The sequence below is a fragment of the Sinocyclocheilus grahami genome, unplaced genomic scaffold (assembly GCF_001515645.1).
Source record: "Sinocyclocheilus grahami isolate Dianchi unplaced genomic scaffold, SAMN03320097.WGS_v1.1 scaffold680.1, whole genome shotgun sequence".
Classification (NCBI taxonomy): Eukaryota; Metazoa; Chordata; class Actinopteri; order Cypriniformes; family Cyprinidae; genus Sinocyclocheilus; species Sinocyclocheilus grahami.
In genome coordinates, this window is record NW_015505859.1 from 791,472 (window position 1) to 818,540 (window position 27,069).

General features: G+C 37.5%; 3 protein-coding genes across 4 annotated transcripts in view; 1 reads left to right on the forward strand and 2 right to left on the reverse strand.

The window, feature by feature from the left end:
• Positions 1 to 6: 6 nt before the first annotated feature.
• LOC107559290 (CDGSH iron-sulfur domain-containing protein 1-like) lies at positions 7 to 5,011 on the reverse strand. 2 transcript variants are annotated; one of them, XM_016243055.1, is made up of 3 exons: positions 4,856 to 5,011; positions 1,252 to 1,454; positions 7 to 183 (listed from the first exon to the last, which is right to left on the reverse strand). In XM_016243055.1, exons 1-3 carry the CDS (start codon positions 4,926 to 4,928, stop codon positions 94 to 96), a joined length of 366 nt encoding a protein of 121 aa, XP_016098541.1. In that variant the 5' UTR covers positions 4,929 to 5,011; the 3' UTR covers positions 7 to 93. The 2 variants fall into 2 exon arrangements, with proteins under 2 accessions (XP_016098541.1, XP_016098542.1); XM_016243056.1 differs by having other exon boundaries at positions 1,252 to 1,424; positions 4,856 to 5,009.
• An 889-nt stretch (positions 5,012 to 5,900) lies between these two features.
• LOC107559289 (ubiquitin-conjugating enzyme E2 D2) lies at positions 5,901 to 18,300 on the reverse strand. The gene is made up of 7 exons (XM_016243054.1): positions 17,925 to 18,300; positions 16,627 to 16,690; positions 13,191 to 13,222; positions 12,983 to 13,060; positions 12,509 to 12,614; positions 10,336 to 10,429; positions 5,901 to 7,031 (listed from the first exon to the last, which is right to left on the reverse strand). The coding sequence occupies exons 1-7, from the start codon at positions 17,946 to 17,948 to the stop codon at positions 6,986 to 6,988; spliced, it is 444 nt and encodes a 147-aa protein (XP_016098540.1). The 5' UTR covers positions 17,949 to 18,300; the 3' UTR covers positions 5,901 to 6,985.
• Positions 18,301 to 18,401: 101 nt separating this feature from the next.
• LOC107559267 (serine/threonine-protein phosphatase 2B catalytic subunit alpha isoform-like) overlaps positions 18,402 to 27,069 on the forward strand; it is a 38,928-nt gene continuing 30,260 nt past the window's right edge. Inside the window, exons 1-2 of the mRNA XM_016243019.1 lie at positions 18,402 to 18,477; positions 19,754 to 20,215. Coding sequence (XP_016098505.1) covers positions 20,158 to 20,215 — 58 coding nt within the window. The 5' untranslated portion in view covers positions 18,402 to 18,477; positions 19,754 to 20,157. The remainder of the gene's footprint in view (positions 18,478 to 19,753; positions 20,216 to 27,069) is intronic.

Consider the following 27,069-nt stretch of genomic DNA (forward strand, 5'->3'; position numbering starts at 1 on the left):
TTAACATTGAGAATTACAGTAATTGTGATGTTAAGTCCTCATCCAGTTTCTCTCACCTCCAGTGGGTGGAAAACACGGATGCAAACTGAGTATTTAGGGGGTTTTCTTCTTAATGATAAGAGGTCCAACATTATCACCAGTTTCCTCATTGTGTTTGGTGTGCGCGCCGTCACAGTAGGGAAACTGTCCAGGGAATAAACAAATACATACAGTTCACAACCACACATAATGATCTTTCAGATAGTATGATGACGTATCTGCACGCTGCCTGGGGTTTTAATGTTTAGTCCAACACTTTGCATTAGTACAGGGGTCACCAAACTCTTTCCTGGAGGGCCGGTGTCCTGGAGTTTAGCTCAACTTGCCTCAACACACCTGCCTGGAAGTTTCAAGTATATCAAGTGAGACCTTGATTAGCTGGTTCAGGGTTGGAGCTAAACTCTGCAAGACACTGGCCCTCCAGGACCGAGTTTGGTGACCCCTGCATTCTCAGTGAGAAACTGAGCAAACGAATGCAGTTTTGGTTATTTATATGGCCAAAACGTAAGATGAAATAGTGTTATGTAAATCAATTACTATTTTTTTTAAATAAAAGACTACTTATAAATATCAGCTGTCACTCCCAATAATATGTCTTAGTAAGACATTATTTAAATGCTTAATTTTATGATCAATATTGTGGGGCAAAACATGTAGTGCAATGCAATCCCATGACGACTGTAAGACGAACAAATAACATTCCTCAAAAGCGTGATGGATCATATTTGATATTCACATCTTAAGATTACATATGGATAATTGCTTTAGTCCATCAAATGTACATATTGAAATATTTCTAACAATATAAAAGCTACTCTTATGTTTACTTTACAAAAAAAAAATCATTAAATATTTCACAACCAAAAGAAACTTGTACCACATCCTGAAGGGGGTGTTTTTAACGATTATACTATAAAATACCTTTTACTTGCTAAATAAGTATCAACTATCAATCAGATGACAGAAGACATGTAGAAGATTGAGTATAACAGGATTTTTTTAGCAATGTTTTCATCTTGTTAATAATTTAGAGGCCTTTGAATTCATGTATCAAATGGACTACTGATACATTATTCTTTATGTGGATAAAAATGGTTCATACAGATGAGCTACAATCAGACTAGCGGGATCATTCAGCAGGCATAAAGAATCACCACACCATCCTATTAATATGAACTCAATCACATGATCCATTGAGGAGGTTTCACTCACCTTCTTGGACCTCCAGCAGCGGCAGTAGACGGCCTTGTCGCCGATGTCCTCCATGTCGAAGCTGTGCACTACTTTGGGGCTGTCTTTGTTGATTGACATGTTGACCCTGCTCTTGGGGCTGCTCTGCGAACTGAAGTAGCGTGTCAACAGGTAGGTGCTCAGAGCCGCGGCCACTGCAACGGGAACGATGGTGGTCAGATGATCTGCAAATGTACACATGAGGAGGCGCTCGTTTTTGAGAGGGCCGGGAGGTTCCTGCACACTATTCTACAAGCATTTCTATTTTCTAGAAAAGATTTATTTCAAACTTTGGGTCTGACAAAAGGAGGCAAAAATGTCCTCTTTTACATACATTTCTATTTTATTGTAGTTTTTTTTTTTTTTTTTTTTTTTTTTTTGCTGGGAAAACGCAGAAAAATTATTATCAATCAATTATATTAATTAAATAACCTATACATATATCTTAGTGTCTTAATTGTTTAGATTTTTATAATGCATTAGCTTCTTGTCGATCCATCAGTTCACATTTAAAAACATGGGTCTATTTTCACATTGGTCTGAACAAAAACAGCAGACGGGTTGATTGAAAATGCACATTCATTCTCTTTATGGCCTTAAATGACTTTTTAAGGACCCACGGAAACCCTAAGAACATAATTCAGTGCAATCATTTCTGTCATGCAATCTTTGAAACTTGAGGTAAGTGCAACGTCACCGGTGTATCTTTGTGAGCAGTGGTGTAATAGCCATTTAAATTAAAATATTTCATTACAGATTCCGTTTCCAAACAATCCAAACATATGGGTGTCCCATTGAACTTGGTAAAAAGATCATCTGTTTACCATCTTGACTGTAAAATACGATTTTCATTGTCAATTTTTGATAATGTTAAGCCCTGTCCCAAAACACAACCTAATGTCAGTGGCATTTAATTGATCCAGTCATTTTAAGTGCTTTGGTCCTCCACACCAAACTGGGGAAAAAGCTCCTATAAAAGGTTTATGTACAACTTGCTGCTCAAAAATCCCTTGCAACTTTACTTGCTATAGTACAGTAATTGTGACAGTGGCTGTCATGAGGCACATATTAAGCAATCATTGCGCATTTAATAAAATTTTCCTCTATTGAAAAAAACAACAACAATTGGACAAGCAGAAGAGAGCAGAGACGTCTTCTGTTTTCAAAAGAGCTTTCAAAAGACTTGAGAATTAAAACTCCAAGAGGACAAAGTTCATCACATGCAGTGTTTGCAACAAGATCTGCATCACCAGTTCAACAAACACACTACGAAAAACCAAACCCTCGCCGTCTTCCTCTGAATCCACACTTTCTGTTGCCTTGTCCAAATACCCACACTTGCGGTCTTGGCCACTTGACAGGACATAAGTGTGCAAGACTGTCCCAGGTCTTAAAAATGCCAAAGCGCAGTGCTCTTAATGCACACTAAATCCACACCATCTCGAATACCGCTCCGGAGAGGTACTCGAGGCTTAGTGTATCTAATCGTGCATCATGTTCTGGAAATAAATCGTGAGACTTTTTGCCGAGATCTCGCGAGAGGTCACGGAAACCTTTACAATATAAGTTAAATATTAATAATAATTATATAATATGGCAGTAAAACAAAGAGTTGCACGTTTTATTGGTGCAAAAGAGTAGTGGTGATATTTAGTTTGTACAACATTTGCAACTGCTTTATATCACTTAATTAGAAGAAGCACCACAAAATTAAATTGTTGTAAATCTGTTATAGGGACATTTCGAAGTTGATTTTAAAATGCAAAGTATTGAAAATTTGCATTTTTACAACACTATAGGCTTAAGTGTGGCCTATCAGGTAATGAATAGTTCTACACGCACTTGTGGTCTTCATGCTCACTTGAACACTTGGACCAAATACAGGAAATACATCATATAAGTAGCCTAATGGTCAAGTGCAAAGACCGCAAATGCGGGGTTAAGGCTAAAAGGGATACAGCTGCGCTAGTGGGCATGAATTCATCAATATAGCATAATTTGTGTCACGCTGAACAACAATAATTACTGTATTTGCATTATTGTAAGGGTTAGGTTTAGGGTTGGTGTAGACGTTAATAAAATATAATCTAATATGTAGAAATTGTAATTTATGGTTAACTTCCGGTCGACATATGTCAACACAGATACACCCCTTGTCCAAATACCCACACTTGCGGTCTTGGCCACTTGAGAGCGCGTGCACGTGACAGGAAGTAAGTGGGCAAGACTGTCCCATGTCTTCAAAATGCCAGAGCGCAGTGCCCTTAACACACACTATCTCTAATACCGCTCCAGAGCGCTATTCAAGGCTAAGTGTATCCCATCATGCATCATGTTCTGGAATTAAATCGTGAGACTTTTTGCCGAGATCTCGTGAGAGGTCACGGAAACCTTTCCAATATAAGTTAAATATTAATATGATAATTAGATATTACAAATAATTTGGTAGAAAAACTGTTTTTACTTTTATTGGTGCAAAGATGAGTTGTGGTGATATTTATTTTGTACAACATTTGCAACTCCTTTTTATCACTTAATTAGAAGGAACCACAAATTAAAATTATGTCATGTTATAGGGACTACTGGACAGACATTTAGAAGTTGATTTTAAAATGCAAAGTACGTCAAATTAAAATTAAAATAAAGCTGTGTTAACACTTGTATTTTTACAACACTACAAGAGTGTCCCATCAGGTAATGAAAAGTTCGACACACACTTGAGGTCTTCACATCCACTTGAAGTCTTCGGCCAAATACAGGAAATACATCATTTAAGTAATCAAGTGGTCAAGTGCAAAGACTGCAAGTGTGGGTATTTGGACAAAGCCACAGGCTTGGTAAATCCAAGGAGTCCTTCATCTCAGACTGTAAATCCTGGTCAGGTGAGAAGGATTCACTCTTAACTAATGATAGCCCTGCTGATTTTCGTGAATCGGTTCTTGAGAACGGCTCGTTTCGCAATTCTTTGACATCACCTGACCACTGACATCTCGACATGACAAATTATAAAGCTAGTATAAACTGTCCTGTTGTTAAGTTGTAAGCGTATTTTTAGATTTTAGTACTTTTTTAGTTGTGAATGTGGATGAATCGTACAGGCCGATTCGGTTCAAATGATTCGTTTGAAAGATCCGACTCAAAATAACGATTCATTTCGTTCATCGCTGTACGTTTCCCGAGTTATGAAAACAATCGAGTTTGTCAAGCTCATGAAATATCGCATAACAAATGATGCAGAGCGGCATGGCAACAAGATGCAGATTTATTACCTACTAAAACACTGCATTCATTTAAATATCAAAAATGCATTGAATATTAATCAATCAATCAATATATAAATAAATAAAATACCTGCAAACCTATGAACTAATAACGTGTGCGTGAAATAATCGCCATAAAACTTATCTGTAGCCTGCTGTGTGCATGTTAAATAGCATAGCCCAACATAAATAATGTAAAATCTAAAATGAATAAGAGTACTCAGAAAAACAACAAAGAATCAAACATGCTGACAAATATGCGTTGATCCTTTATGGAATTGCTAGACTGCAATCGGCTTTATATTAAAATAAAACACCACTCTTACCTTTAGAAACCTTAAAACCCGGTATTAACCCCGGTTTAGTCAGAGCTGAAAGCCCTGGCACTTGAGATGCCATGACCGTAGGGTTGTTTGGACTTCGAGTTTAAGGACACAAGGTCTGAGACGCTGGACCCGAGTGGCGCCGTCACTGCGGAAACTCTGCGTGATTGCGTCACTAGATATCCGACCAATGGCTGGAGAGCGTGATTCACGCGCACTGCTAGCTCAGATTTCTGTAAACATGGGGCCCAGATCCCTCCTTAGTGTGCAGCTGGCAGTTTGGTAGTGAGGGTTTGTTATACACTTTTCATCCCTGATATTTAAATGTTTCGTAATATTAAATGTTACATAAATGTCAAACCTTTAAAAGCCTGTACAGATCAAAGCTGGTTCACTTTAACCTGACTGCAAAGATTTTAGTAAAAAAAACAAAAACTATTTGTCTCCTAACTATGGACAACCAAAGTATTAAATAACTTGGTAAATAATACAAATACATTAATATTTTGTAATAGCCCATATAACACAAATCACTTCATGATACCCACTTGCACAAAACTATACTGCAATTATAGATTCACCATAATATTTCCAGATGTCACATCTGATAATAGCTTTGTTTTCTGAAAATATATGATTTATCCATTAGGTTCCATTTGGAAACCTTTATGAAATATTAAAGCAAACTGCACATGGTGTCATTTTAAGTGCTTTGGTCCTCCACACCAAACTGGGGGAAAAGCTCCTATAAAAGGTTTATGTACAACTTGCTGCTCAAAAATCCCTTGCAACCTAGCTTGCTATAGTACAGTAATTGTGACAGTGGCTGTCATGAGGCACATATTAAGCAATCATTGCACATTTAATACATTTTTCTCCTATTGAGAAAAAAAATAAAAATACACCAATTGGACAAGCAGAAGAGATCAAAGAAATGTTCAATTTTCAAAAGCGCTTTCAAAAGACTTGAGGATTAAAACAGTGTTTGCAACAAGACCTGCATCACCGGTTTAACAAACACACTAGGAAAAAGCATGCAGACAAAGCATTTCAGACTTTAGTAATCATTTTATTACACAGTTTTAATCAACACACAAAGCTCAACGAGCCTGTCAGGAAATTAAATATACAGAAGTTTGTCTGTGAGGAGTTTGTGTCCTCTCACCCAGGGACCCAATCGAGTCTGGCGGAACCATGTTAGCATCTAATTCAACAAGAGCAGGAAAAAGAAGAGGAGGAAAAAAAAGCAACCTAAGAGTTACAAGGGTGGGTTGGGGAAAGAGAGAGAGAGAGAGAGAGAAAAAAATTAAACAAAAACAATAAGACATGTTATAGAGACTGCTTTAAATAACTGGTCCGAAACCCTCCATATGGTGAATGTTTGTGAAGTTGGTCATGGCTAAGGAAAGGGGTAGAGACAGTCTTCGCAATGACAAATGGAAACAAAATATATATATTCATAGTTTTCAAGTCCATTAGAATACTCCGGAGAAGAGGACAGGAGGTCCATTTTCCTTTAACTGCTATGATTTTAAAAGAATTCCTTATAGATTTTATACAAAAAGATAGCCAGCATACCCCTCCCTTCTCTGCAATAAAGAAAAAAAAACTTCCTGATCCAATGTACAGTTGGAAGCCCAGGAAATGGAAATGAAAAAGTAAACTGTAAAAAACATCCCTCTATGTCCAGACTATCACAAATTGCAGGGAGAAAACAAAATAATATAGCCCTCCCTTCCCAGTTCTTAAAAACAGCAAGGAATGCTTTTAGAGCCATAAACATCTTCTACAGCAAAACTGATACGGACTGATTCTAAGCAGCGGGTACGTCGCTATAGCAACGGAGAAGGTAAAGCAGGAGCTGTGGAGTGGATGTTTGAATTTGGGGAGGAAAAGGGCTACAGTTGTAGTTTGAGTATGTACACCATGGCTGCCAGAAGGCTAAAAGTGGGGGGAGGTGCTCTGGTGAGGGGAGGCGTGGCTTAAAGAAAACACTCCAATGGAAACCAACAAGACCGTTTTTTTCTTAAGCTTTTTTCTTTTCTTTTTTTTAATCTTTTGAACGTTCAAAATCTCCCCTAACCTTAAGATGGAGAGGTGTAATTTTCTCTCATCATGATTCTAACTCCAAAACTACATTGCATACTTTTGTGTCCATTCCCGAGCTATTCTGTTGTACCTGTGAAGGAAGAGAAATAAAAACATCACATCAGTAAAGAACCATTGTGGTTCCCCAATGCACCTTTCAGTGAAAAGTTCTTAAGAGAACCATTTTTTTTCTTGTGTGAAGATGTTAAATATCTAAAGAAGCTTTTTCCACTATATAGAAAACCTTTTATGCAACAGAAAGGTTCCATTGATGCTAAAGTTTCTTCATGGAACCAGATGCCAATAAAGAACTCTTATTTAAGTTTAATAGGTAATGCAAACTTTGCAAAGAACCTGTTGTTGAAAGATGGGGCATTTAAAAACTATATTGGAATTAAATATCAGTGTGGGAAAGTAAATGGCCGAAAGAATGCAGTTTCTGAGCATGTATGTGAAGTACAAATGAACGTCTCAAATGGTTAAAGAAAAAAAGTGAATCGTCCCCTCTGACACGGTCAATAGCCCTCTACTTGTATTAAAGGGGTCATATGATGCAATTTAATATTTTCCTTTCTCTTTGGAGTGTTACAAGCTCTTGGTGCATGAAGAAGATCTGTAAATTTGCAAAGACTAAAGTCTCAAATCCATAGAGATATTCTTTATAAAAGTTAAGAGTCAGCCACGCCTACCTAAAACGGCTCATTCGAACACGCCCCCACATATCTACCTCACTATGTGGGAAGATTAGCATAACGCCGCCCAAATGTTCACGCAAAGAAAGGCGGCGTAACTTTTATTCTCGCTGTAGTATTGTTGTTGCCGCCGCCATGTCGTGAAGACGCTGTGTGTTTCGTTGTGAAAACGAAACTACTTTGTTTGGTCTTCCAAAAGAGGACGATATTGCTTCGTCATGCCTGGAGCTGATCCGTGCTGGTCGCTGAGGAAATCCATCAACTTAGTGCTGTGGATCGCCGGCACATTTTATGGAGGACTGTTTACTGGTCCTGGGAGAGTAACGTTAGACTAAAATGCCGGCAGTTCTGACTCACGCAAGTACGTTTTCATTTAAAGGATTTGCCACTGATGATTCAAACGTGAGTTTTGGGCAGTAGAGTAGCACTTGTTGGTTGTCATTTCTCTGATCACAAATGCAGACATGGTTTTATGTTTACGCGGCGCAATGCAACGCAACATGTAAAACGACAGTATAAGTCATTATAATCAGTAATTATGTCCCCACTGAAATGCCTTGTTTATAATAGGTTTTCATGTTTTTGAATCATCGCTCCGGCCGGACACGGCATCAACACTGTATGTAAGGGGCGTAACATTTCCGTCTCACGCTTGAGGTATTCGGCCAATCACAACGCACTGGATAGCTGGCCAATCACAACACACCTTGCTTTTTCAGACCGATGAGCTTTGTAAAAATCAACACGTTTCAGAAGGCGGGGCATAGAGGAGAAACAATAATGTACAGTATGTGGAAAATAATGCGTTTTTAAACTTTAAATCGCATAAACACATTTTATTACACCAAATACACAAAGTAATGTTCTTTTTAGCAGCATCATATGACCCCTTTAAGTGAAACTTAGAAAAAGTTGGGCATCGCCAGCAATTTACAATCTATAGGCCCTTTCGCACCGCTTTAGTTCCAGAACTAAACGTACGGTACTAAAGTACTGGGACGATTTTGCGCGAACTATTTCCCAGTACCATTTAAAGGGTTGTATTCGCACCAAGAGTATGTACTAAGAAGTGACGTAAGTTCACAATAATGGACGTGGAAAGTCGACGTATACGTAAAGCGATTGAAAGAACGGGAAGGAGGACTAAGAATCTCCAAAAACAACTGGCAGTGCTACATTTGCTACAAGTGCCTGCACTTCAGCGTCCGTCCATCTATCGCTGTTCTCCATACTTGCAAAATAATACAGTATGTTTACACAGCGTTTTAAATCATGGCGGGGGAGGGGGTTTTCATACGCGTTTGGCCAATCAATGTCTACTTGCGTCACGATTAGTACCAGTTGTGCTGGTTAGACCCTGCTCCGGAGTAGGAGCTAATTTGGTTCTCGAAAAAGGCAGTCCGGTACTAAAATCGCTCCCAGTTCCGGCGGTGCGAACACGCCGAAAAGTGGGTAGTTCCACAATTAGTTCTGGTACTATGAAAAGGTTCCTGCGGTGCGAAAGGCCCTTATTATAAAGGAACTCTTCAGTATTCCCTTGAGTTCTTACAAGGTCCGGCCCTCAGCCTCAATTGCATTTTCCAGCAACATTTGCTAAGAGTAGTTTAAAACAATAAGGATCTAATAGAAGTCTGCTGGCATTTAATTACCTTTTCTGTTGAATTTGATCAATCATTCTCCAGTTCAATTTACTACACCCAGCTCAGTCTGGTTTAGATAAAATAAAACACTGTTGCACATTGAGCTATTGAAACCTAGTTTTTGGAATTGCAGCAAGCTGAAAACATTTTCACCTTGTCTCTACTTCAGTCAGCTTCAAATCTCAGCAACAATAAAAGTAAATAATTCACAAAACAGGTCTTCAGAGTGTCAGCGTATAAACACAACATCCCCGGGGAAGAAGAAAGGTAACAAATGTCAAAACAGGAAACTGCGTAGACAATAACTTAGCTAATAAATGACTGCATGACAGCACCTAGGGGGAAAAGCATTAGGGCAAACACAGTGTGCAGTAGTGGTCGACCGATATTGGGTTTTTTTGACAGCCGATACCGATATCTTGGAAAGCAGTGTGGCCGATATAATTGTATTTATTTTAATTACTATTTAAGAGATTTTTAATATTTTTCACAAGTAAATAAATATTTAATACAAATTTAATTAAAAAGGAAGTAAACACTGTACCCAACAGGGCACTCAGTATTCTGGGAAGTTTGTGCGCATTAACCATATTTTTTCAAATAAAGCCAAGGTAACACTAATTTTATATACAGCACCACAGTGAAAATGGCATGAATATGACAGTAGGCAAATGCATAAAGCGCAGCATAATTTAAAATCAAAAGTTTAAAGTTGGTCTATCGCGCATCTCCAGTGAAGCTGAACTCTCCTCCTGTCAGCATTCAATTCCCACTGATCGATCGTCACGCAGACAACACGTGATCATGCAGGATACACATACACACTTCACAAGATCTCACAGCTGGATCCGACTAAGTTTGCAAGGTTTTTGAAATATGTTTATTAGACATTCAAAGATTTGTTTAAATTATATACATACAAGCCCTGCCTCGAACGCATCGGCCAAACAGGAAAGCTTATAGGCCAATGCCGATATTTTAAAAATGCCAAATATCAGCCTTGGCGATACATTGGTTGACCACTAGTATGCAGTACTGATCTAGTGCATAAGAGGACACTTACTTTTCCCTGTCAGTCTTGTAAATGCGGGCGATCTCAGGTACTAAGGGGTCATCCGGATTGGGGTCACACAGCAGAGAGCAGATGGACAGGAGAACTGAAGGGCAAGATAAAAAACAATAAAAATAAATACAATATAAATTTCAACTTAAAAAAAAATATATATATATATATATATACACTTGTTTAAATAGCTGTCATCTTACACAAGGACACTCATTTCTTATTGAACATTTTAATACACCAAAAATCTGTTATAAGCAGCGCAAATACAAATGAATAAACATGTAACCAATGTAGTCAGAAATTACCATCCAAAACACTAAAATGCCCTTAACATAACCACTAAACATGTGAATAACAGCAAATTAATCAGATTCAGCTCAAGCATGCATTTACATTTAGACGCTGCAGTAAATTCAGAAAATACTCTCAAATATCACTTTCTCCACCTTTTATTTTGTTTTATGTTATGGAGTTTAAAAATAAAGAATGAGATTATTAGAAACCATTCTTATTATTAGAAACTATTCATATGCAAACAAATGTAATGTCATGCAGCAAATGTAATGTCAATGAGAAACCAGAAGCTCCTTACGCTACTCTGATGTAAAAGCATGACATATTTCAATTTGTGTTTGAGTTTATCGCCATAAATGTTTCAAAGACAATTTCATGGCACATACAGATAATCAAACATTAAATTATACAGATAATCAAACATGCATTCAAATTATAATTATATATAATTTAAGGCCAGACAATTCTTCACATGACAACTTTACAAAAGATTCTTTAGTTGAACTTTGAACAAATTTCCATACAAAACAGAATTCTGGGTACTACATTATTTAAAGCAGTTCCCACAGCACTTGAGCATTCAACATCACAAGTTAGCTTTTACTCTTTTTTTTTTTCTACACGCTAAATGTTGTGGGTAACCCAATAAAATCCTAATAAAAACCCATACATGCTACACCATGGGAACATATAGACTGAAGGTAATGTCATGCAGCAAATGTAATGTCAATGAGAAACCAGAAGCTCCTTACGCTACTCTGATGTAAAAGCATGACATATTTCAATTTGTGTTTGAGTTTATCGCCATAAATGTTTCAAAGACAATTTCATGGCACATACAGATAATCAAACATTAAATTATACAGATAATCAAACATGCATTCAAATTATAATTATATATAATTTAAGGCCAGACAATTCTTCACATGACAACTTTACAAAAGATTCTTTAGTTGAACTTTGAACAAATTTCCATACAAAACAGAATTCTGGGTACTACATTATTTAAAGCAGTTCCCACAGCACTTGAGCATTCAACATCACAAGTTAGCTTTTACTCTTTTTTTTTTCCTACACGCTAAATGTTGTGGGTAACCCAATAAAATCCTAATAAAAACCCATACATGCTACACCATGGGAACATATAGACTGAAGCTAAGGGTTTATTCACACCAGGAAAGTCCGCTAGTTCACTTGCTTTGGTCCGGACCAAATACAATGTTGATTTTTTTTTGTTGTTTGGTGCGGTTCGCTTTCACACTGCTCTTTTTGCAAGTGAAGCAGAAATTCTAAACAAAACCACACGTGTGCTAAGGTCATCCATTCATTGGACAGAAATTCTCAAGCAGGGAAAAACAGGAAGTGCAAAAACATGCTAATAATGGAGATCTTTCAAAGTGCAATTTTTATTCTTTTACTGATTTGGTGTTATCAGATACGCAATATGAAGAAACTTATGAGCATCATATGAGAATGTCAGACTATGTTGAAATTACGACTTGCCGAAAATAAAATCTATAGATATAAAATACTTAAAGCACATCACAATGTTAGTTTAAACATTTAACCTATATAAACGTGCGCTGTTAGGCACATATCCAATCGTTTATGCGGAGAGTGGAAGCTGAAGCACGCTTCAGGACATCAGTGGAAAAATTTTTGCTCATAAAAGGTAAGAATAATACATCGTTCGGAACTGTAAAGGGTGCACTCAAGAAAACTTTGTGCTTTTGTAAAAGAATAAAAAAACAAATAGGATGCGCTTGCCGTCTCGGGTCTTGAACAGGAGCAATTGAACCAAACAAGACAGGCGTGAACACACCCTAAGAAACTGGAATTAATTGTTGTAAAACAATGTTTGAAAACGGAGGTGTACCTTTGGAGATGGTGAGAGCTGGTGACCACTGTGACCTCAGAATATCCAGACAAATGCTGCCATTGCTGTTGATATTTGGGTGATAGATTCTTGTGGTAAATGCAACCTGAGAAAGCAGCGAGACAAAAATAAACATGCAAATCACAACCTTTACAGGCTAACCAGTAAAATTACAGCCAACTCTAGAACAGTTCCTAATTACTGAATATTGTAATCCAAACACTGGCTTCCTTCAAAAACATTACTTAAATTCATTGATAGGATTCTCTGCATTCTACAACTGCATATGACATACAGTCATAAGATGAATTATTTGAATATATGTTGGGAGGAAAAACATTTCCTTATGTCATGACAGAAAGTACAGGTTGGTAAAACGAGGATTCAAAGTGACAAATAATTAAGCAGCACCTGAGCATAACCAAAACACCTGAGAAGCTGTGCCCGAGTCAAACAGGTGTGGATATTACTGACCTTTGGCGGTTTGAAGGGGTAATCTGTGGGAAAGTGTATGGTCAAGAAGAACACTCCGCCTTGGTAAGGACTATCATTCTGTAGGGTAAATATATAATTCAATAACAATAACTCAAAATTATCTACATTTACTCAACAACATGCTTCAAGTTCCAGAGACTCCTGTAATGTTGCAGGCTACTATAGAAGAAACAAAATAAATACTTACTGGTCCCATTATTGTGGCCTGCCAATGAAACACTGAAACAAGACAAACAAATGTCAGAGAAAGGCTTTTTCAGTCGCACCATGTTCATCATATTCTTAAAAGTCTTTTTAAACCTCAAAGAGGTATAATTCTTGTTTGCAAGTCTTTTCAGAATTAAAAGAGCCCACTGAGGAATACAGTATAAAATATGATGAAGCAAATTTGGGTACAATTATGTTGTCATATTTCAGTCAAGTCTCTGAGGCACTAAGTGGGTCAGATGGTTGCACGAGTCAAGAGTTTAATAAAGTGGTGACTCTTTTGAGGGAAGCTATATGTGCTGTTTGTCGGTTCAAACTAGGGCTGCACGATATTGGAAAAAACTCACGTTGCGATTTTTTTTTCTACTGCGATATGAAAAAAAAAAATCAGATGACTTCAATAGCTCTATTTGGAAAAAAACAATCAGTGATTGGGGTGATTTTGTAGGCGAGTAAATCAGCATAGGAAATAAACAAATTACAAGTATAGAGAAATAACAGAACAAAGCTACAAATGAAATAAGCATTATATTTATTATATATGCTTTATATTTTTCAGGCAAGTTTAACAGTATTCAGGTACAGAAATTGAATAATCGAATGTAAAAGAACACTGCATAGTTTTCACTATAAATTAAATCTAATAAATCTGTTTAAGCTACAAAAGTGATTTTTCTTTGTGTTTTGTTGTTAATTAACGTTCATGACAGAAAGCAACAGGAACATTAAACTGCTGTGAACCAATATACTGTTACACATCCATTTTATTCCTCATTTGTTTACCTTCACCTAAGCAACTGCGTTTACTAGGATACTTGCAGAGCACAGTATTTCAAGCGCAAATAGACGCGGAAGTGAACGAAATTCGGTGTTCACGTTCATCTGCGTGGCTTTCACCGTGTCTACACCGGATGCGAGTGACGCGACAAAATACTATAGAACCCATTTTAAAGAGTGATGCTGTGTGACTGTCTACACTGGATGCGGCACGACACGACAAATCCCCGACAGTAAACTGATGCCTTGTTTATGACGTAGGCTACTGACACAAAGTTCAAATGATATGCAATGGTCGCTTTGTCGCATCAAGTGTAGACAGACTTTGGGGCCGTTCACATGTCGTGCCTAAAAACGCGTGGAAAACGCCAGCCGCACCACATTCTCTTTCTTTCCATGAGGGCGGAAGGTTGCGCTTTTGTGGCGTCTGCCGTTACTAAACGACCGTGAACTGCGCTCTCCGCGACGACACGGAAGTGTCAAAGGATAAACGGATTTCCAGCACTGAAAATCCCTTGCAGTAGCCCTGCTACTAAATGTATTTAAAATGGGTATCTCTGTACAGTTGTCGCGTCTGGTGTAGACACCGTGTCTGTGTGTGAGCAAAGAAAACGATCAGTATAAATATAATGATTAGTATACTAAACATCGCACATCCTGCGATGTGACTATCGCGGATGCGCACATCGCGATATCGATGTTGAAACAATATATCGTGCAGCCCTAGTTCAAACAATCCATCGTCTTGAGGTTGAGCTTCATACTTAATATTGATGAACACCAGCATCACAGGACACAGAAAACACGATAAGACAGGAAAAAGCACTTCTGACAGTATGTTTGAAGCCACTATGACATTCAGTTCCTATAAGACACCATGAAGAACTGATTCTATTAATTTAACATGCTAATAATAAAATCATATCTATGCATTAGAGACTCCACCGTTTAAAAAGTCAGCAGAAAGGTGGTGACTAGTTCTTACACCACAAGTATTTCTCCTCAAACTTAACGTACATACTTAAGAAGAGGTTTCTACTATAATGTAACTATATGTATGTGTGTGTGTATTGCGGAAATTGCGATGCAAGCTCAACATCGTGATGTCTATCAGCCATCGGCGATGGACGTTGGCATCGACTATCGGTCCAACCCTACGATAAACTGTTCACAACAAGACCAAGAATATGAATTAACCCTGTTCCAGGAATTTTGACATTACTTTTTTCAACTAAACATGCTAGTTAATGCTACCACAAACTTACACCCCCGCCCTCCCAAAAAATAAATTATAATTTTTGGAGGGGTTTTCCCCCTACCTCATTACACTTGTGGCATTACCGATCAAAAATGATCAGCAAATATAAAATTGCTTATAAATAGGGTTGGGAACCAAGAACTCCCGTTTTTTGAAAAGAACCGGAACCGTGAGCAATTTCTAAGTTTCGATTCCGAAAACGGTTCTGGTGCGACACGTGACCAAGCACTGTGAGCGTAAAGGATGTCACAAACCAAATAACAGAAACACCGCCCTGCCAATTTAATTACTGAGCACATTGTTTCCCATGACGTGCACTCCACAGACGCACCGTGCCGTGTCACGTCTTTAACTGCCGAACACATCGTTTTCCACGACTGTACGTGCACTCGCATCTTTGATAACTGTGCACGTTGTTTTGTCTGACTGTACACGTACCGGCAGCACACACCGCGCAGCTCCTGCTGCCACTAATTTACATTATATTTGTCCCATATTGGCATTAATATACATACTAACTGCAACTTAAACTAAATAAATAGACTGCTATTGTTATGCAAGTATGAGGGTTAGATTATTTAGTGTACAGGTAATTTCAAGAGTGATAAAGTGATGGAAAATATTTATTTTCATGCATTTTAAATGTTTAAAAATGTGGAAACCACTCATTGAATCACAATCTCCTGACTGCATTATTATTTGTAAAATAGGGGCTTTATGGAGTGAGTGTATACATAGTTAGAAGTATAACAGTTAATATTTCATTAATTTAGGGAAATGAACAAAATGTCTTAGACCTCAAGGGACTATTTGGCCAACCAGCTTATTCCTGCTTGAAAAGCAAAATGTTATTGATAGTGTAAAAAACATCAACTTTGAAGCACATGTGATTGATGGACTAGCATTACTCAACATTATTTACTACCTTCCAGCAACACTACATTCAATGAAGGTAAAATAGTGTAAAAAAAAAAAAAAAAAGTTAATTTAAATGGAACCGTAATCGTTATGCAAAACTGGAACCGGAATCAGAACTGGAAAAATTCTAACGATACCCAAACCTACTTATAAATGTGTTGTGCTATATTATTACCTGGATACAATCTTTTCATTTACTTGTTTCTTTCAAAGAGCACAGCTTTTTTGAAGTGATTTTTACAAGCAATTTTTAAAAGGCCGGTCATATTTTGACATTGAAACGCCAAACTAGGTAAAGTTTTTTTCAGCACAGCACAAGTGTTAAAAGTAAAAGTTGAATTTTGGTTACACAATCAAAGCCGAAATTACCAATGATTTTCCGCAAAATACCTGTAACTCTAATTTGAAGAATAAACTTACACTAGTTTATCGAATACATTGGTGGGCAAAGCGAGTTACTTACTGTCATCCCCTACTGGGCCTGCTGAACACTGAGCAGGTGGGTCACGGCCCAAATCATGCAGCTCCTGCAACACACCACAAACAAAACTGCAGTTTAAAAACGGTTCACCCATCACGACTTGAAAACCAGCAAGTAAAGCTCTGCATCACCTGTCCCGATCCCTTCCTGAAACACCTGCAGTGTACGCGCTTCCAGTGAAGCACACCAAAATGAAACTGATACCGAAACTTAATACTCCAAATATCTGTGCGTTTGATAAAGTTACAGAGAAATATGCAGAACAAAGGCAATGGATGGATAATTTAAAGAATAAAGAGGTCAATATCAAATCAGACACATAACAGTCTGTGTAATGGGAGTTATTGCTGCTGTAATGACACGAGAGGTGACCACAGCTTATGCAACTCAGATTTTTCCGGGTTAGTCTGTTCTACTAAAACCCAAGAGTATTAAAACGTTCAAAATTGTAAGAAAAGCACAATAAGGGGTCTGAAATGTGAATATGAATGCTTTGGACCACGTCCATAAAGCCAATTTGCTTGCGCCAAGAGCTAACTTCAAATCTCCTAATATATAACGTGCGAGTTTGGCTATAAAAATTAAACGGATGAACTAAAGGACCAAATCTTTGGATGGTGGCGAGGGCAAAAAGATATACAATATGAACACCACCAATATATTCTGAAAATGATGTAAAACATCAACGCGAGGATAAACTGCGGCCAGATGCCTCTACCGGAGGGGTTAGCCAGTTAACAACCTAAAACAGCACGAAATAAAGACATGTAATATAATAATAATGTACACTAATATATTAGCAGTAAAATACAGTCGATTCATGAAGTTGTGGTAGATATAAACGATCTGTGTTCAAGGTTTTCAAATGGGCCTTTAGCATTGGTGGCAACGAGGGGTTAGCATGCTAACACGTTATCGTGATCTTACATTAATCCTCAAGTGAGCCATTTCAACCCGACTTCAATTTCAAAAGACTACTTATTTAAGTTTGAGATAAAAAAAAACCAGAGGGGAAATACAAAAGCAGTGACCAAATAAACATGTATTTAACAGTCACACACAGTTCGACGGAGGGTCGCTAGCTATCGTGCTAACCGTTAGCCCGGGCCGAACCGTCGAACCGGGGTGCTTTCCTACACTTGTCATCCCACCAGTGCCACACTTAACACGTATACCTTCTCAGTAACATCCCTTAAATTGCCTTTCCAGCGTAAATGAGCAAAGATGGTGCGTTTTCGGTGCGGAACAGGGCAATGGCGCCCGTGACTTCCTTCTCTTACCTTGTGGATTCTTTTCAGAGCCATTGTTGTGCTGTCAAAAACACACAAAACCCCGCCTTATACTCGATTAAAACAGCGCTTCTTTAATTTCGACGCGACCGACCCCTCCGGTGTCTTAATAAGGGACGCCTTGGGGTAATAATTCTGTCGGTGTTCTGTGTGTGACGGAGCCGGTTGGTGTAATTTGAAGGCGAAACTGAAAGGTGGTGCTGGTAGCGGTTCGGTCCTTCCTCCTGCAGCAGCGGCAGCGAGCAGCTACCGCATCACTCACACTGCGCTGCTCTAATCAGATCCTTCCGCCAATGGACGCAGTCGCCGGGGACAGATTGCGCGCCGACGCCAGTTGCTACATAGTACTGTAGTGAATCACGAAACTGATGCAATAGCGTCGCCAGAATGGCGGATCACGCTCAGTGACTTCAACGCTTATTGAGCCCAAATGAAAGCCGGTGCTTGAACGCTTCCATTTCGAGCCGATAAACGAGTAGATGATCAGCTCAGTAATAGAATGGAGAGAACTAGGAGGATATAAGCATATGTCGAGATGTTTATTGTAAGTGGTGTGCATACGACTCATATTAATATTTATTTGAACAAAACGGTTAATATAAATTTAACAAGAATGGCAATAACATATATATACCCTTGTTCAGAGGAAGTTTCACCAGTGCGGAGGGATATTTGACAAATTAATGGTTTATCGCGGCAAAAAACGAGCTTATCGTCCATAGATGAGGGAATGTGTGTGTAACTAAAGACCACTGCTGTACATAAATTATGTTTAAACCTAATTATTTTAACCATGCCACATTAATATGTATGCACTTTACAGGTATGTTTTTTGTTTAATCATGCATGGCATCTATAGCTCTAAAATTGTCTTTATCATTTTATATATATATATATATTTATTTTGTTCTTTTGTTCTCATTTCTAATATTTGATTGTCCAAACAATTAATAGCAAATATTTTTAGGCTGCTTTTGTCTGATCCTCACATAATCCTGATTACACAAATCTAAAAAGATCAAACGATCGGCCTATATTCCTAAAATACCTTGTTTCATTGTGATATCTTTATCCCGTTGCACAGGTTTATGCCCTCTATCTACCCCATTCAGACAATCACATTCTCTGAAAAAAGCAGGCCTTTAGGCATAATGGAGGAATAGAACAGAACAGTACTGACACACTGGGTTTAAAGGAAATTGTTAATGATACAACACAAAAAAATATTGCTGATTATTAATACATGACAACAAAATAGTGCAAACTAGAGTGATGAAAGCATAACATATCAAAATGGACCAGGTGGTATATTTAAAACGCACTGTGTTGTTGTAGTAGCATGGTAAAGTGATACTTTGATAACTTGCTATTGAATGACTCATATATCATACATTATTTACATGCTACTCTATGTTATTTCAAAAAATAACATTGTATTACCATGGTACATGTTCAAAAGTCCATGGTATTACCATGGGTGCAGTGCCCAAAAACAATGGAAACCATGAATTGTTTTGTACTTATGTTAATGAAGCAGCATTCCAAAATGGTAATTGTACAATATTTGATTTGACAGATAGATAGATAGATAGATAGATAGATAGATAGATAGATAGATAGATAGATAGATAGATAGATAGATAGAAAAGAACAAAGATAACATAAGCTGGTTGTTTTTGCAACATTCATAATACAGTCCGAATCCTACGTCGCCTTCTGACTTTCTACGCCATGAAGCATTAAAAAGACTGACGTCAATAAAGCAGCAACAAGGCCTGGGTGCGCGCGCGCTCTCTCTCTCTTTCTCATCTCGTGCGCAGGGAAACCCCGAATCAGCCTCCGCGTGATGGCAGTATGAGGCAGTCCCTGCAAACCGGAGCGTGGGAGTTCCTCTCTTCGCCATGTCGGGGTGGTGCTGCAACGCGCTGAGGATACCCTGAACCGATCAGAAGTCTCCCAGCCCCCCTCCTGCTACTCCATCCATCCATCTATCTATCTATCTGTCTACCCATCCGCCCCCACACGGCACCAGGCAGAGTCCAGCATCTCCAGCATAACTGTTTCCCCGGATCAGCTGCGACACATCTTCCCCCTGACCGACGGTGGACGGAGGAGAGACGCACCAAGTGATGCGGCTTCTGCAGCCCGCGCATCCCGCAGCACCGAAGACCGCACGCTCGCCCGTTAGGAGTCGGCGCACTTTCCCCGTTATCTACAACAACCCATGAGAATGTCCAGCACAGACATCGTGGGTTTAAACCCTACCGACCGCCTAATCAAATGTAAGTGCATTGTGTTGTGTACCTTTTTATTCATACTCAGTATATTTAAGCATGCAGCGTTAAGTGCGATTGTGCATGATTCGCGATGATTCTGTTTCTATGATGATGCGCTGTAAGGAAGGTCTTTTTATCGAAGATTTTTTTGAAAACCTCATACGCCATGCATTAATGGTTGATCAGGATGCTTCGGATGGTGTGTTTTGCATCCAAAAAAAGTCTTCCCAATATATGAGATTGGCAACCCATTAAGGTTCCCTAAATGCTCAGCGATGCTGATGCAGGCGAGGTATGGCAAGTCATTTTATCATTTATTCTTTAAAACTAACATTATTTATGTTTGCAAATTAGTAACAAGTGCTTATTTATCAGATACTACACTTTAAAAATTAAAAGTTATAAATACATTTAATATATTTAAGTTATAAATAAAAGATTATTGGAGTACGTTTCTCAAGATTTCAATTTCAAAATGTAAAGTTTAATTCAATGTGTTAATTAACATTTCTATGTAATTGTGAAATTTACTACCACTTTTCGAGTGAAAATTGTTTCTTCTGTATTATTTATTTTTTGCAACGAGTCACTCAAAAGTATCTCAACTAGTCATCTCAAAAGTAAAGGGAAAAAACTGTTGTTAACTAGTGAAATAAGAAAGTTACTAATAACTGGGGTGATGTAATCAAACCAAGGAAGTGTATAATTTCATACTTGGAGAAAACTATACTGTATATCCATTAACATTCCCATTTATTTCAAAGTGTTTGGTAGTGGATTTTATCAGCCAAACATATGATCTACCTGTATAAATGCCATGGACACTTTTGAATGACTGTCAGTAGAGAGAAAAAAAATGCTTTTTGCAAGCAGAATGGTGTAGCTAACTGAACCATGCTAACTAGCCAAACCCATGTTGCAACAAAGTAGTATCAAAGTACATTTTAAGGAAAATAATATTTACTTGGTGGCCATATTTACAATGCCTCCAGGCAGCTACTTCAGGCATGCAAGACAAACTATATTTATGAATGGGGAAATACTGAAATCTCTGGCATTTAAATAGCATATTTCAAATCAGCAATTAAATCTGGCTTGTCTAATAAATGCTGTTTTCAATGCTAAAATAGAATAATAATAATAAAAAAAATATATAATTAATGCAAACCAAGGAAGTTTATAACACTTAGAGAAAAAACATTAAACCATTAAAAAGCAGTTATAATCAATGCAAACAAGTAGCGTTAAATGTGAAGCTTGGCATAATTATTTAGATGTTTCTTGGTACCATGCCCAAAAAGTTTTACAATAATATTGTGTCCAGAAAAAAACATGGTAGTATTATTTATTACATTGTACTTCAAAAAAGCATGATAATACCATGGTGCTTTTAGTGAGGAAGATTGTGTGCTTAGCATAATTATTTACATATTACTCAAAAACACCTCAAAGAATACCATGGTATTACCATGATACTTGTAAATATCATAGAAACAATGGTAATACTATTGACCAGTGTTCAATGTTGGGAAGATGGAATGGATTTTATCCAGAACATAAACTTTGAGCTTAATCTTAGATGAGAAACTAAACATAACCATGAGCTATGAGCTTGACCAGATAAAAACAATGACCTGGCATGGAATAGCTTCAGTGCTTCAGTACAAGGAAAAATGGCAAATCAGGGTTTAATTGCAAGACTATGTGTTAATCACATGACACAATCAACGACAAACGTTAACAGAACTGCTAAACAAGATAACAAGACAAATGGACATGAACCAGTGAGCAAACAGAACTAATAGTGAGAAAAGACAATGAACCAATGAAAACATGACATGAGAAACAAGCTGGAACAGGAGGTCACATGACACAAACATGACTGAAGAAAAAGTAAAAGACATGAAATAAAAGACTTGACTAGATAGACCTGAACTGAAAACATGAACAAAACCCTTAGACAGACGTGACACATATAGCATTAAGAAAGCATATTTTTCAGATCGGTCCCGCCAATGCACATGTGCAGTCCTAAGCGAGACTAAGTGAGTCTCAGGTTTCTATGGGAACCAGAGCTTCTAATATTTATAATATTATTCTAGTATTGGGCCCGATACTGAGCTCCTGTACTCGTACTCGTTAAAATGCCCCGATACCAAACGCCGATACCACACAGCATGTGATAAGTGCTATATTCAGACAAAGAAACACTGACAACAGACAGCAGAATGGAGTTATTAGAGATTAAGGATGTCTACGAAGTGTATGTGTGCAATGAATATAATGTTAAACATTCAGTATTAACGCCTGTATAGCTGATGTGCGCGAGCTGATAAGCAAAGCACGCTGAGTAGATTGAGCGCCAAGGTTATTTTCATAAACTAAAACTAAAACTAAGACGAAAACGATTGATGAAAAAACAATTTCGTAACTGAAATAAAATAAAAATGACAAAATAATTGAAAAACTAAAACGAAACGAAACTAACAACAGTTATTGAAAAACTAACTGAAATAAAATAATAATTATCAAAAATAAATAATCGTTTTCATAATCATTACGTTCTCATCCCTTGGCGGAAAAATATATGAGCTGTGTGGCGCCGGCGGTTTAGGGAAATACCTGTAAATGGCGCTTTGCTTACGAGAGGTTTTCTTATGGAGAGACGCAAAGCAGTTTAAAGCAGAGTCCTGCACGGGTCCTGTTTGGTAAACGTGCACCAGCAGTAGCTACTTAACAGAACACTCGACCCGTTATCCAACAGCAGCACTAATTTAATTCTGTACCAGACCAGACCCGTTTGATAAAGACTGCGAGTCGCGAACCGCACCTGCATTAAATCTATTACATCAGGTAGGCAAAATTGTTTATTTTCCCATGTAACTCAAGCAATCAAACCAAAATTAGGCATTCTAAGTTGGTGCTTTGAAGAAAAACAGACACTCAGCGCAACGTAATAATTAACAGGAAAAAAAGAGAAGAACGCACATCTTGAAAACAATGCAAAACTTTAGCATAGCATCTTGTGATCACTCTGCCAGGCTTTCGGACAAATGTGCATAGGCTAAATCACATCATAAACACGCTTATAATTCTTAATAAATGAAAATAACATATTCAAATATGAGCCTTAATGCGATTGCCATTATTATTGAATTTCATTATTCCCAGTTATGATTTATACGCAGTTGTTCACGGAAAAGTGAGCAAGACACGACAGTTACAATATATTATGATTGTTAAAAAAGACATCTAACCAGCATAACCAAATTAGGCTACATTTATTGTCATATTAAATATCTCAATACACATCATTAGATATGACATTAAGCACAACTTGTGTAGATTTATTTAGTAAAAAGGCTTGACTGCTTCATTTTGGCATATATTTGTATACTTTTACCATTTAATCAATCTCCGCATGCGTTAATTTTGTGTCGCTAGACATTTGCTTCACTAAGGCTAAATTATGACTAAGTCTTTCTTTGGCCTGCGCTCTGGAAGTGATCTGTTAATTCTGCTAACCTTTAATTAAAACTGAAACTAAAACTGAAACTAAACTATATAAAAACTAAATAAAAATGTGTTCACAAAATAAAAACTAAACTAAAACTAACAACAATATTAATGAAACTAATAAAAACTAAACTGAATTGTATAGCAAATTTGAAAACGATATTAAAATAAAACTAATTTAAAAATTAAAAACTATAATAACCTTGTTGAGCGCGCGGCGGCGCAGATGCGCGAGCTTGTCGAGAATATCCCTTTCTCAAAGACATCACTGGAAAGTTTGTAGTTCGGTCGGATACGTCAAAAACAAGTAAGTAAAATAATGCACAAGTTACTTAACGGTAGGGAGGGAGAGAGAGACAGAGAGAGCGCGCACACAATTCTGTTGTGTGATCTTTGATGTTCACTCACTTAGCACACGCATCATTTGGATTCAAATTAAATCATAAAAATAAGACTGTTTATATGGGCATTCACTATAAACATCATTTATTTTCAACCTTAGGCATACATGACTTTTTGGCGAAAGTGAATCTAGCAGCCTGTGTGAAATGTGCTAGGCTGTGCTACTTGTCCCTCTCATTCTGCATCAGTACAAATACGTGCACGCGTTGCGCGTTTTGCTTGCTTGAGTGTTTCTGCATTATATGAGTAGCTTTGGAATATAAATCGCAGCACGTTTCAGATGAAAAAAATGCAACTTCTACTTCTGAAAATATCACAGTTAGGAGATTTATAACAAGTGGTTCCCTGTATTGTTACAGCAAAGCGTGTGATTACAGTACTAAGCCGCTGCAATGGAGCAGCTCTAATGCTATTAAGATGATGTACCATGAACAGTGAAAGTAACAAAAACAAAAAAATAAAGCAAAAAAATGAACAGTGAAAGTAACAAAAACTTGTAAAATACATTTTAATGGGCATAATTAAGTGTGAAAATAACCGAAGGATATACAGTCAAACCAAAAATTATTCAGAGACCAGATATCATTTTTTATATATTTTTTTACTAGTGGGTGCAGGACACTATGGTTCATTTATGTAAGTGAGGATAGCAAAATAAAGTAAATTGTGACAAATTACACCCAAAAATTCTTCATACAGTTGTCTACCAGTAAAACTGATACATATTATTCAGACCGAGTCTGGGAAAGAAACTGAAGTTCAGGATTGCATGAACCCAGATGACAGCATGCCCAGGAGTCTACAGGCTGTCATTAAGGATAAGGGTTGCCCGACTAAGTATTGATAGTTGTGTAAATATTGTCATACTAACAGCTGTCTGAATAATTTTTGGTTGATTGTAATCCATTACATACCTTTCTATCAAAGTTATCTAACATTATCAAGCTGAATTTGTTCTGACACAGTTTAACTCTGAGCTCTTGTCATATTTTATTACCATTTTCTAAACTATAGCGAATAAACTGTGATAATGTGAGAAATGTTGTGTCTGAATACATTTTTGTTTGATTGTATCTATTTGATAAAATACGTTTTCCAACTAACATTATACATACTCTTTTGGTTTCTGTATCCAATATTTAAAAAATTTACAAATGCAATAAAAATATCGGTATCGGTACTCAGTATCGGCAAGTACCAAAAATAAAAGTATCGTATCGGACAAGTACTGGAAAAAGTGGTATCGCTGCATCCCTACTTTTATTCATTTACGATACACAAAATGTGTACAAATTAAAATTGTACAGAAAACATTCACAATTACTTAATCATAACCAATACTAAGTTTCCGCTATTATTTTTACATTTGCATGCCTCCAGCTTAGAAAGTCACACTTTCTTGCTGGCTATTACAAAATTTTGTGGGTTTCACATGCATTCATTTTGCAAATACGATCATTCTTATGACTTAAATGCAGCATATTACAGTAAGTGCAGTCCAGCTTAAGTTTTTTAAATTTTTTATCCAATTTTCTATAGTTATCTTAATTCCTGGCAGTATGTTCAAGTAATTAGGCCAGAAAAAGTTGTGAAACATTGCAGCTGATAATACTCGCTTCATTTGTCACACTGGAAATGGAAGGTCACGTTGAGTAACACTGTATTGTGGGATATAGTGCTCAGTGCATTGCATACTGCAGTACTCTGTTGTGTACTGCACATTTTGACAAATGTCGTAGGTCATCCAAGTAGTTCATGCATACAAAAAAATTTGTATGCTGTATGCAGAAATAGTAAAGCTAGTACTGTAGTATGAAGTATGTAGTATGCTGTTCCGAAAGTAGCCCATGTCACACACTTCAGTTCTGCTTTCATGCATGTGAGAATGCTTTTATCAAGGACCAAAGTGCTGGCCATCTAACCAGATACTGAGCTAATCAACTTCATCGCCCACCTGAATGATGCAATGGAGAGAGAGAGCGAGAGAGAGACAATCTCACATCAAATGCGGTGTACAGGACTGCAGGAAAAATGATGAAAACTGTTTCCTCCCACACAGATGCACAAACACACACAGACACACACATATGTTACGGGTCACTAGAAACGTTAACTTGAGCACACACACACACACACACACACAAACAGATGTAATGGAGAACGCTCACACGCTTGACCACTTTCACAAACCGCAATCTGTTTCTCACACACACACACACACACACACACACACACACGTGTTGTAGGATGGAAAAGAAAATGCAGTCATCTGTGCCCTGGGCAGGTCCTCTGGCTAAAATCACACTCACCCCTAGCCTGTCATTCATCATCACTTTTTTTTTATATGTCATGGCTTCCTTTAAAGGAATAGTACAATTCTGACATTGTTTACTTGCTAACAAACCTTTATGCTATGGCTGTACAAAATCATCATAGGTGGAGCGTGTGTAAGCTTCCCCTGGCCACAGGGACTTGGGGCAAAAATGCCACTAGATTGGACAAAAATGCCCCTGCACAAACAAATTAAATCTATTACGTCTGTTGCTAACAAAGTGAATATGAATAGACAGTGTGGATTGCGGCATTAAATTATATTATTTATATATAAATTATAATTATATTATACAGTATTTCAAACTGCGTTTTTACAGTGAAACATCCAGATGAGTCATTGTTGAAACAGATCAGTTTTGTTGAGTGCGTGCGCGTTCGCTGACTGAATTCCGGACTCTTGCGAATTCTCTCATCATAAACAACAAAGCGCAGATGGACGTACAATGTAAGTAAGAGATTCATTTCACAGTGTATACAGCTTCAGTGATTATAACGTAGCTTTGTTTTTTTGAGAGTGCTTAAACTCGCGATAGATCAATGTTAGTGATAATGTCACTTTATATATATAATTTATTCGCTGTTTGAATAACCGTGGAAAGGAAACGTTA

What these genes read in the sequence shown, in the direction of transcription:
- LOC107559289 (XM_016243054.1), bottom strand. Translation starts at nt 17,948, where the DNA reads ATGGCTCTGAAAAGAATCCACAAG. An exon ending in AGGCCACAATAATGGGACCA is followed by an intron (nt 13,061 to 13,190) that starts GTAAGTATTTAT and finishes TTTACCCTACAG; the next exon opens with AATGATAGTCCTTACCAAGG. An exon ending in AGCTCTCACCATCTCCAAAG is followed by an intron (nt 10,430 to 12,508) that starts GTACACCTCCGT and finishes CTTGCCCTTCAG; the next exon opens with TTCTCCTGTCCATCTGCTCT.
- LOC107559290 (XM_016243055.1), bottom strand. Translation starts at nt 4,928, where the DNA reads ATGGCATCTCAAGTGCCAGGGCTTTCAGCTCTGACTAAACCGGGGTTA. An exon ending in GGGTTTTAAGGTTTCTAAAG is followed by an intron (nt 1,455 to 4,855) that starts GTAAGAGTGGTG and finishes GTACATTTGCAG; the next exon opens with ATCATCTGACCACCATCGTT. An exon ending in GCTGCTGGAGGTCCAAGAAG is followed by an intron (nt 184 to 1,251) that starts GTGAGTGAAACC and finishes TTCCCTGGACAG; the next exon opens with TTTCCCTACTGTGACGGCGC.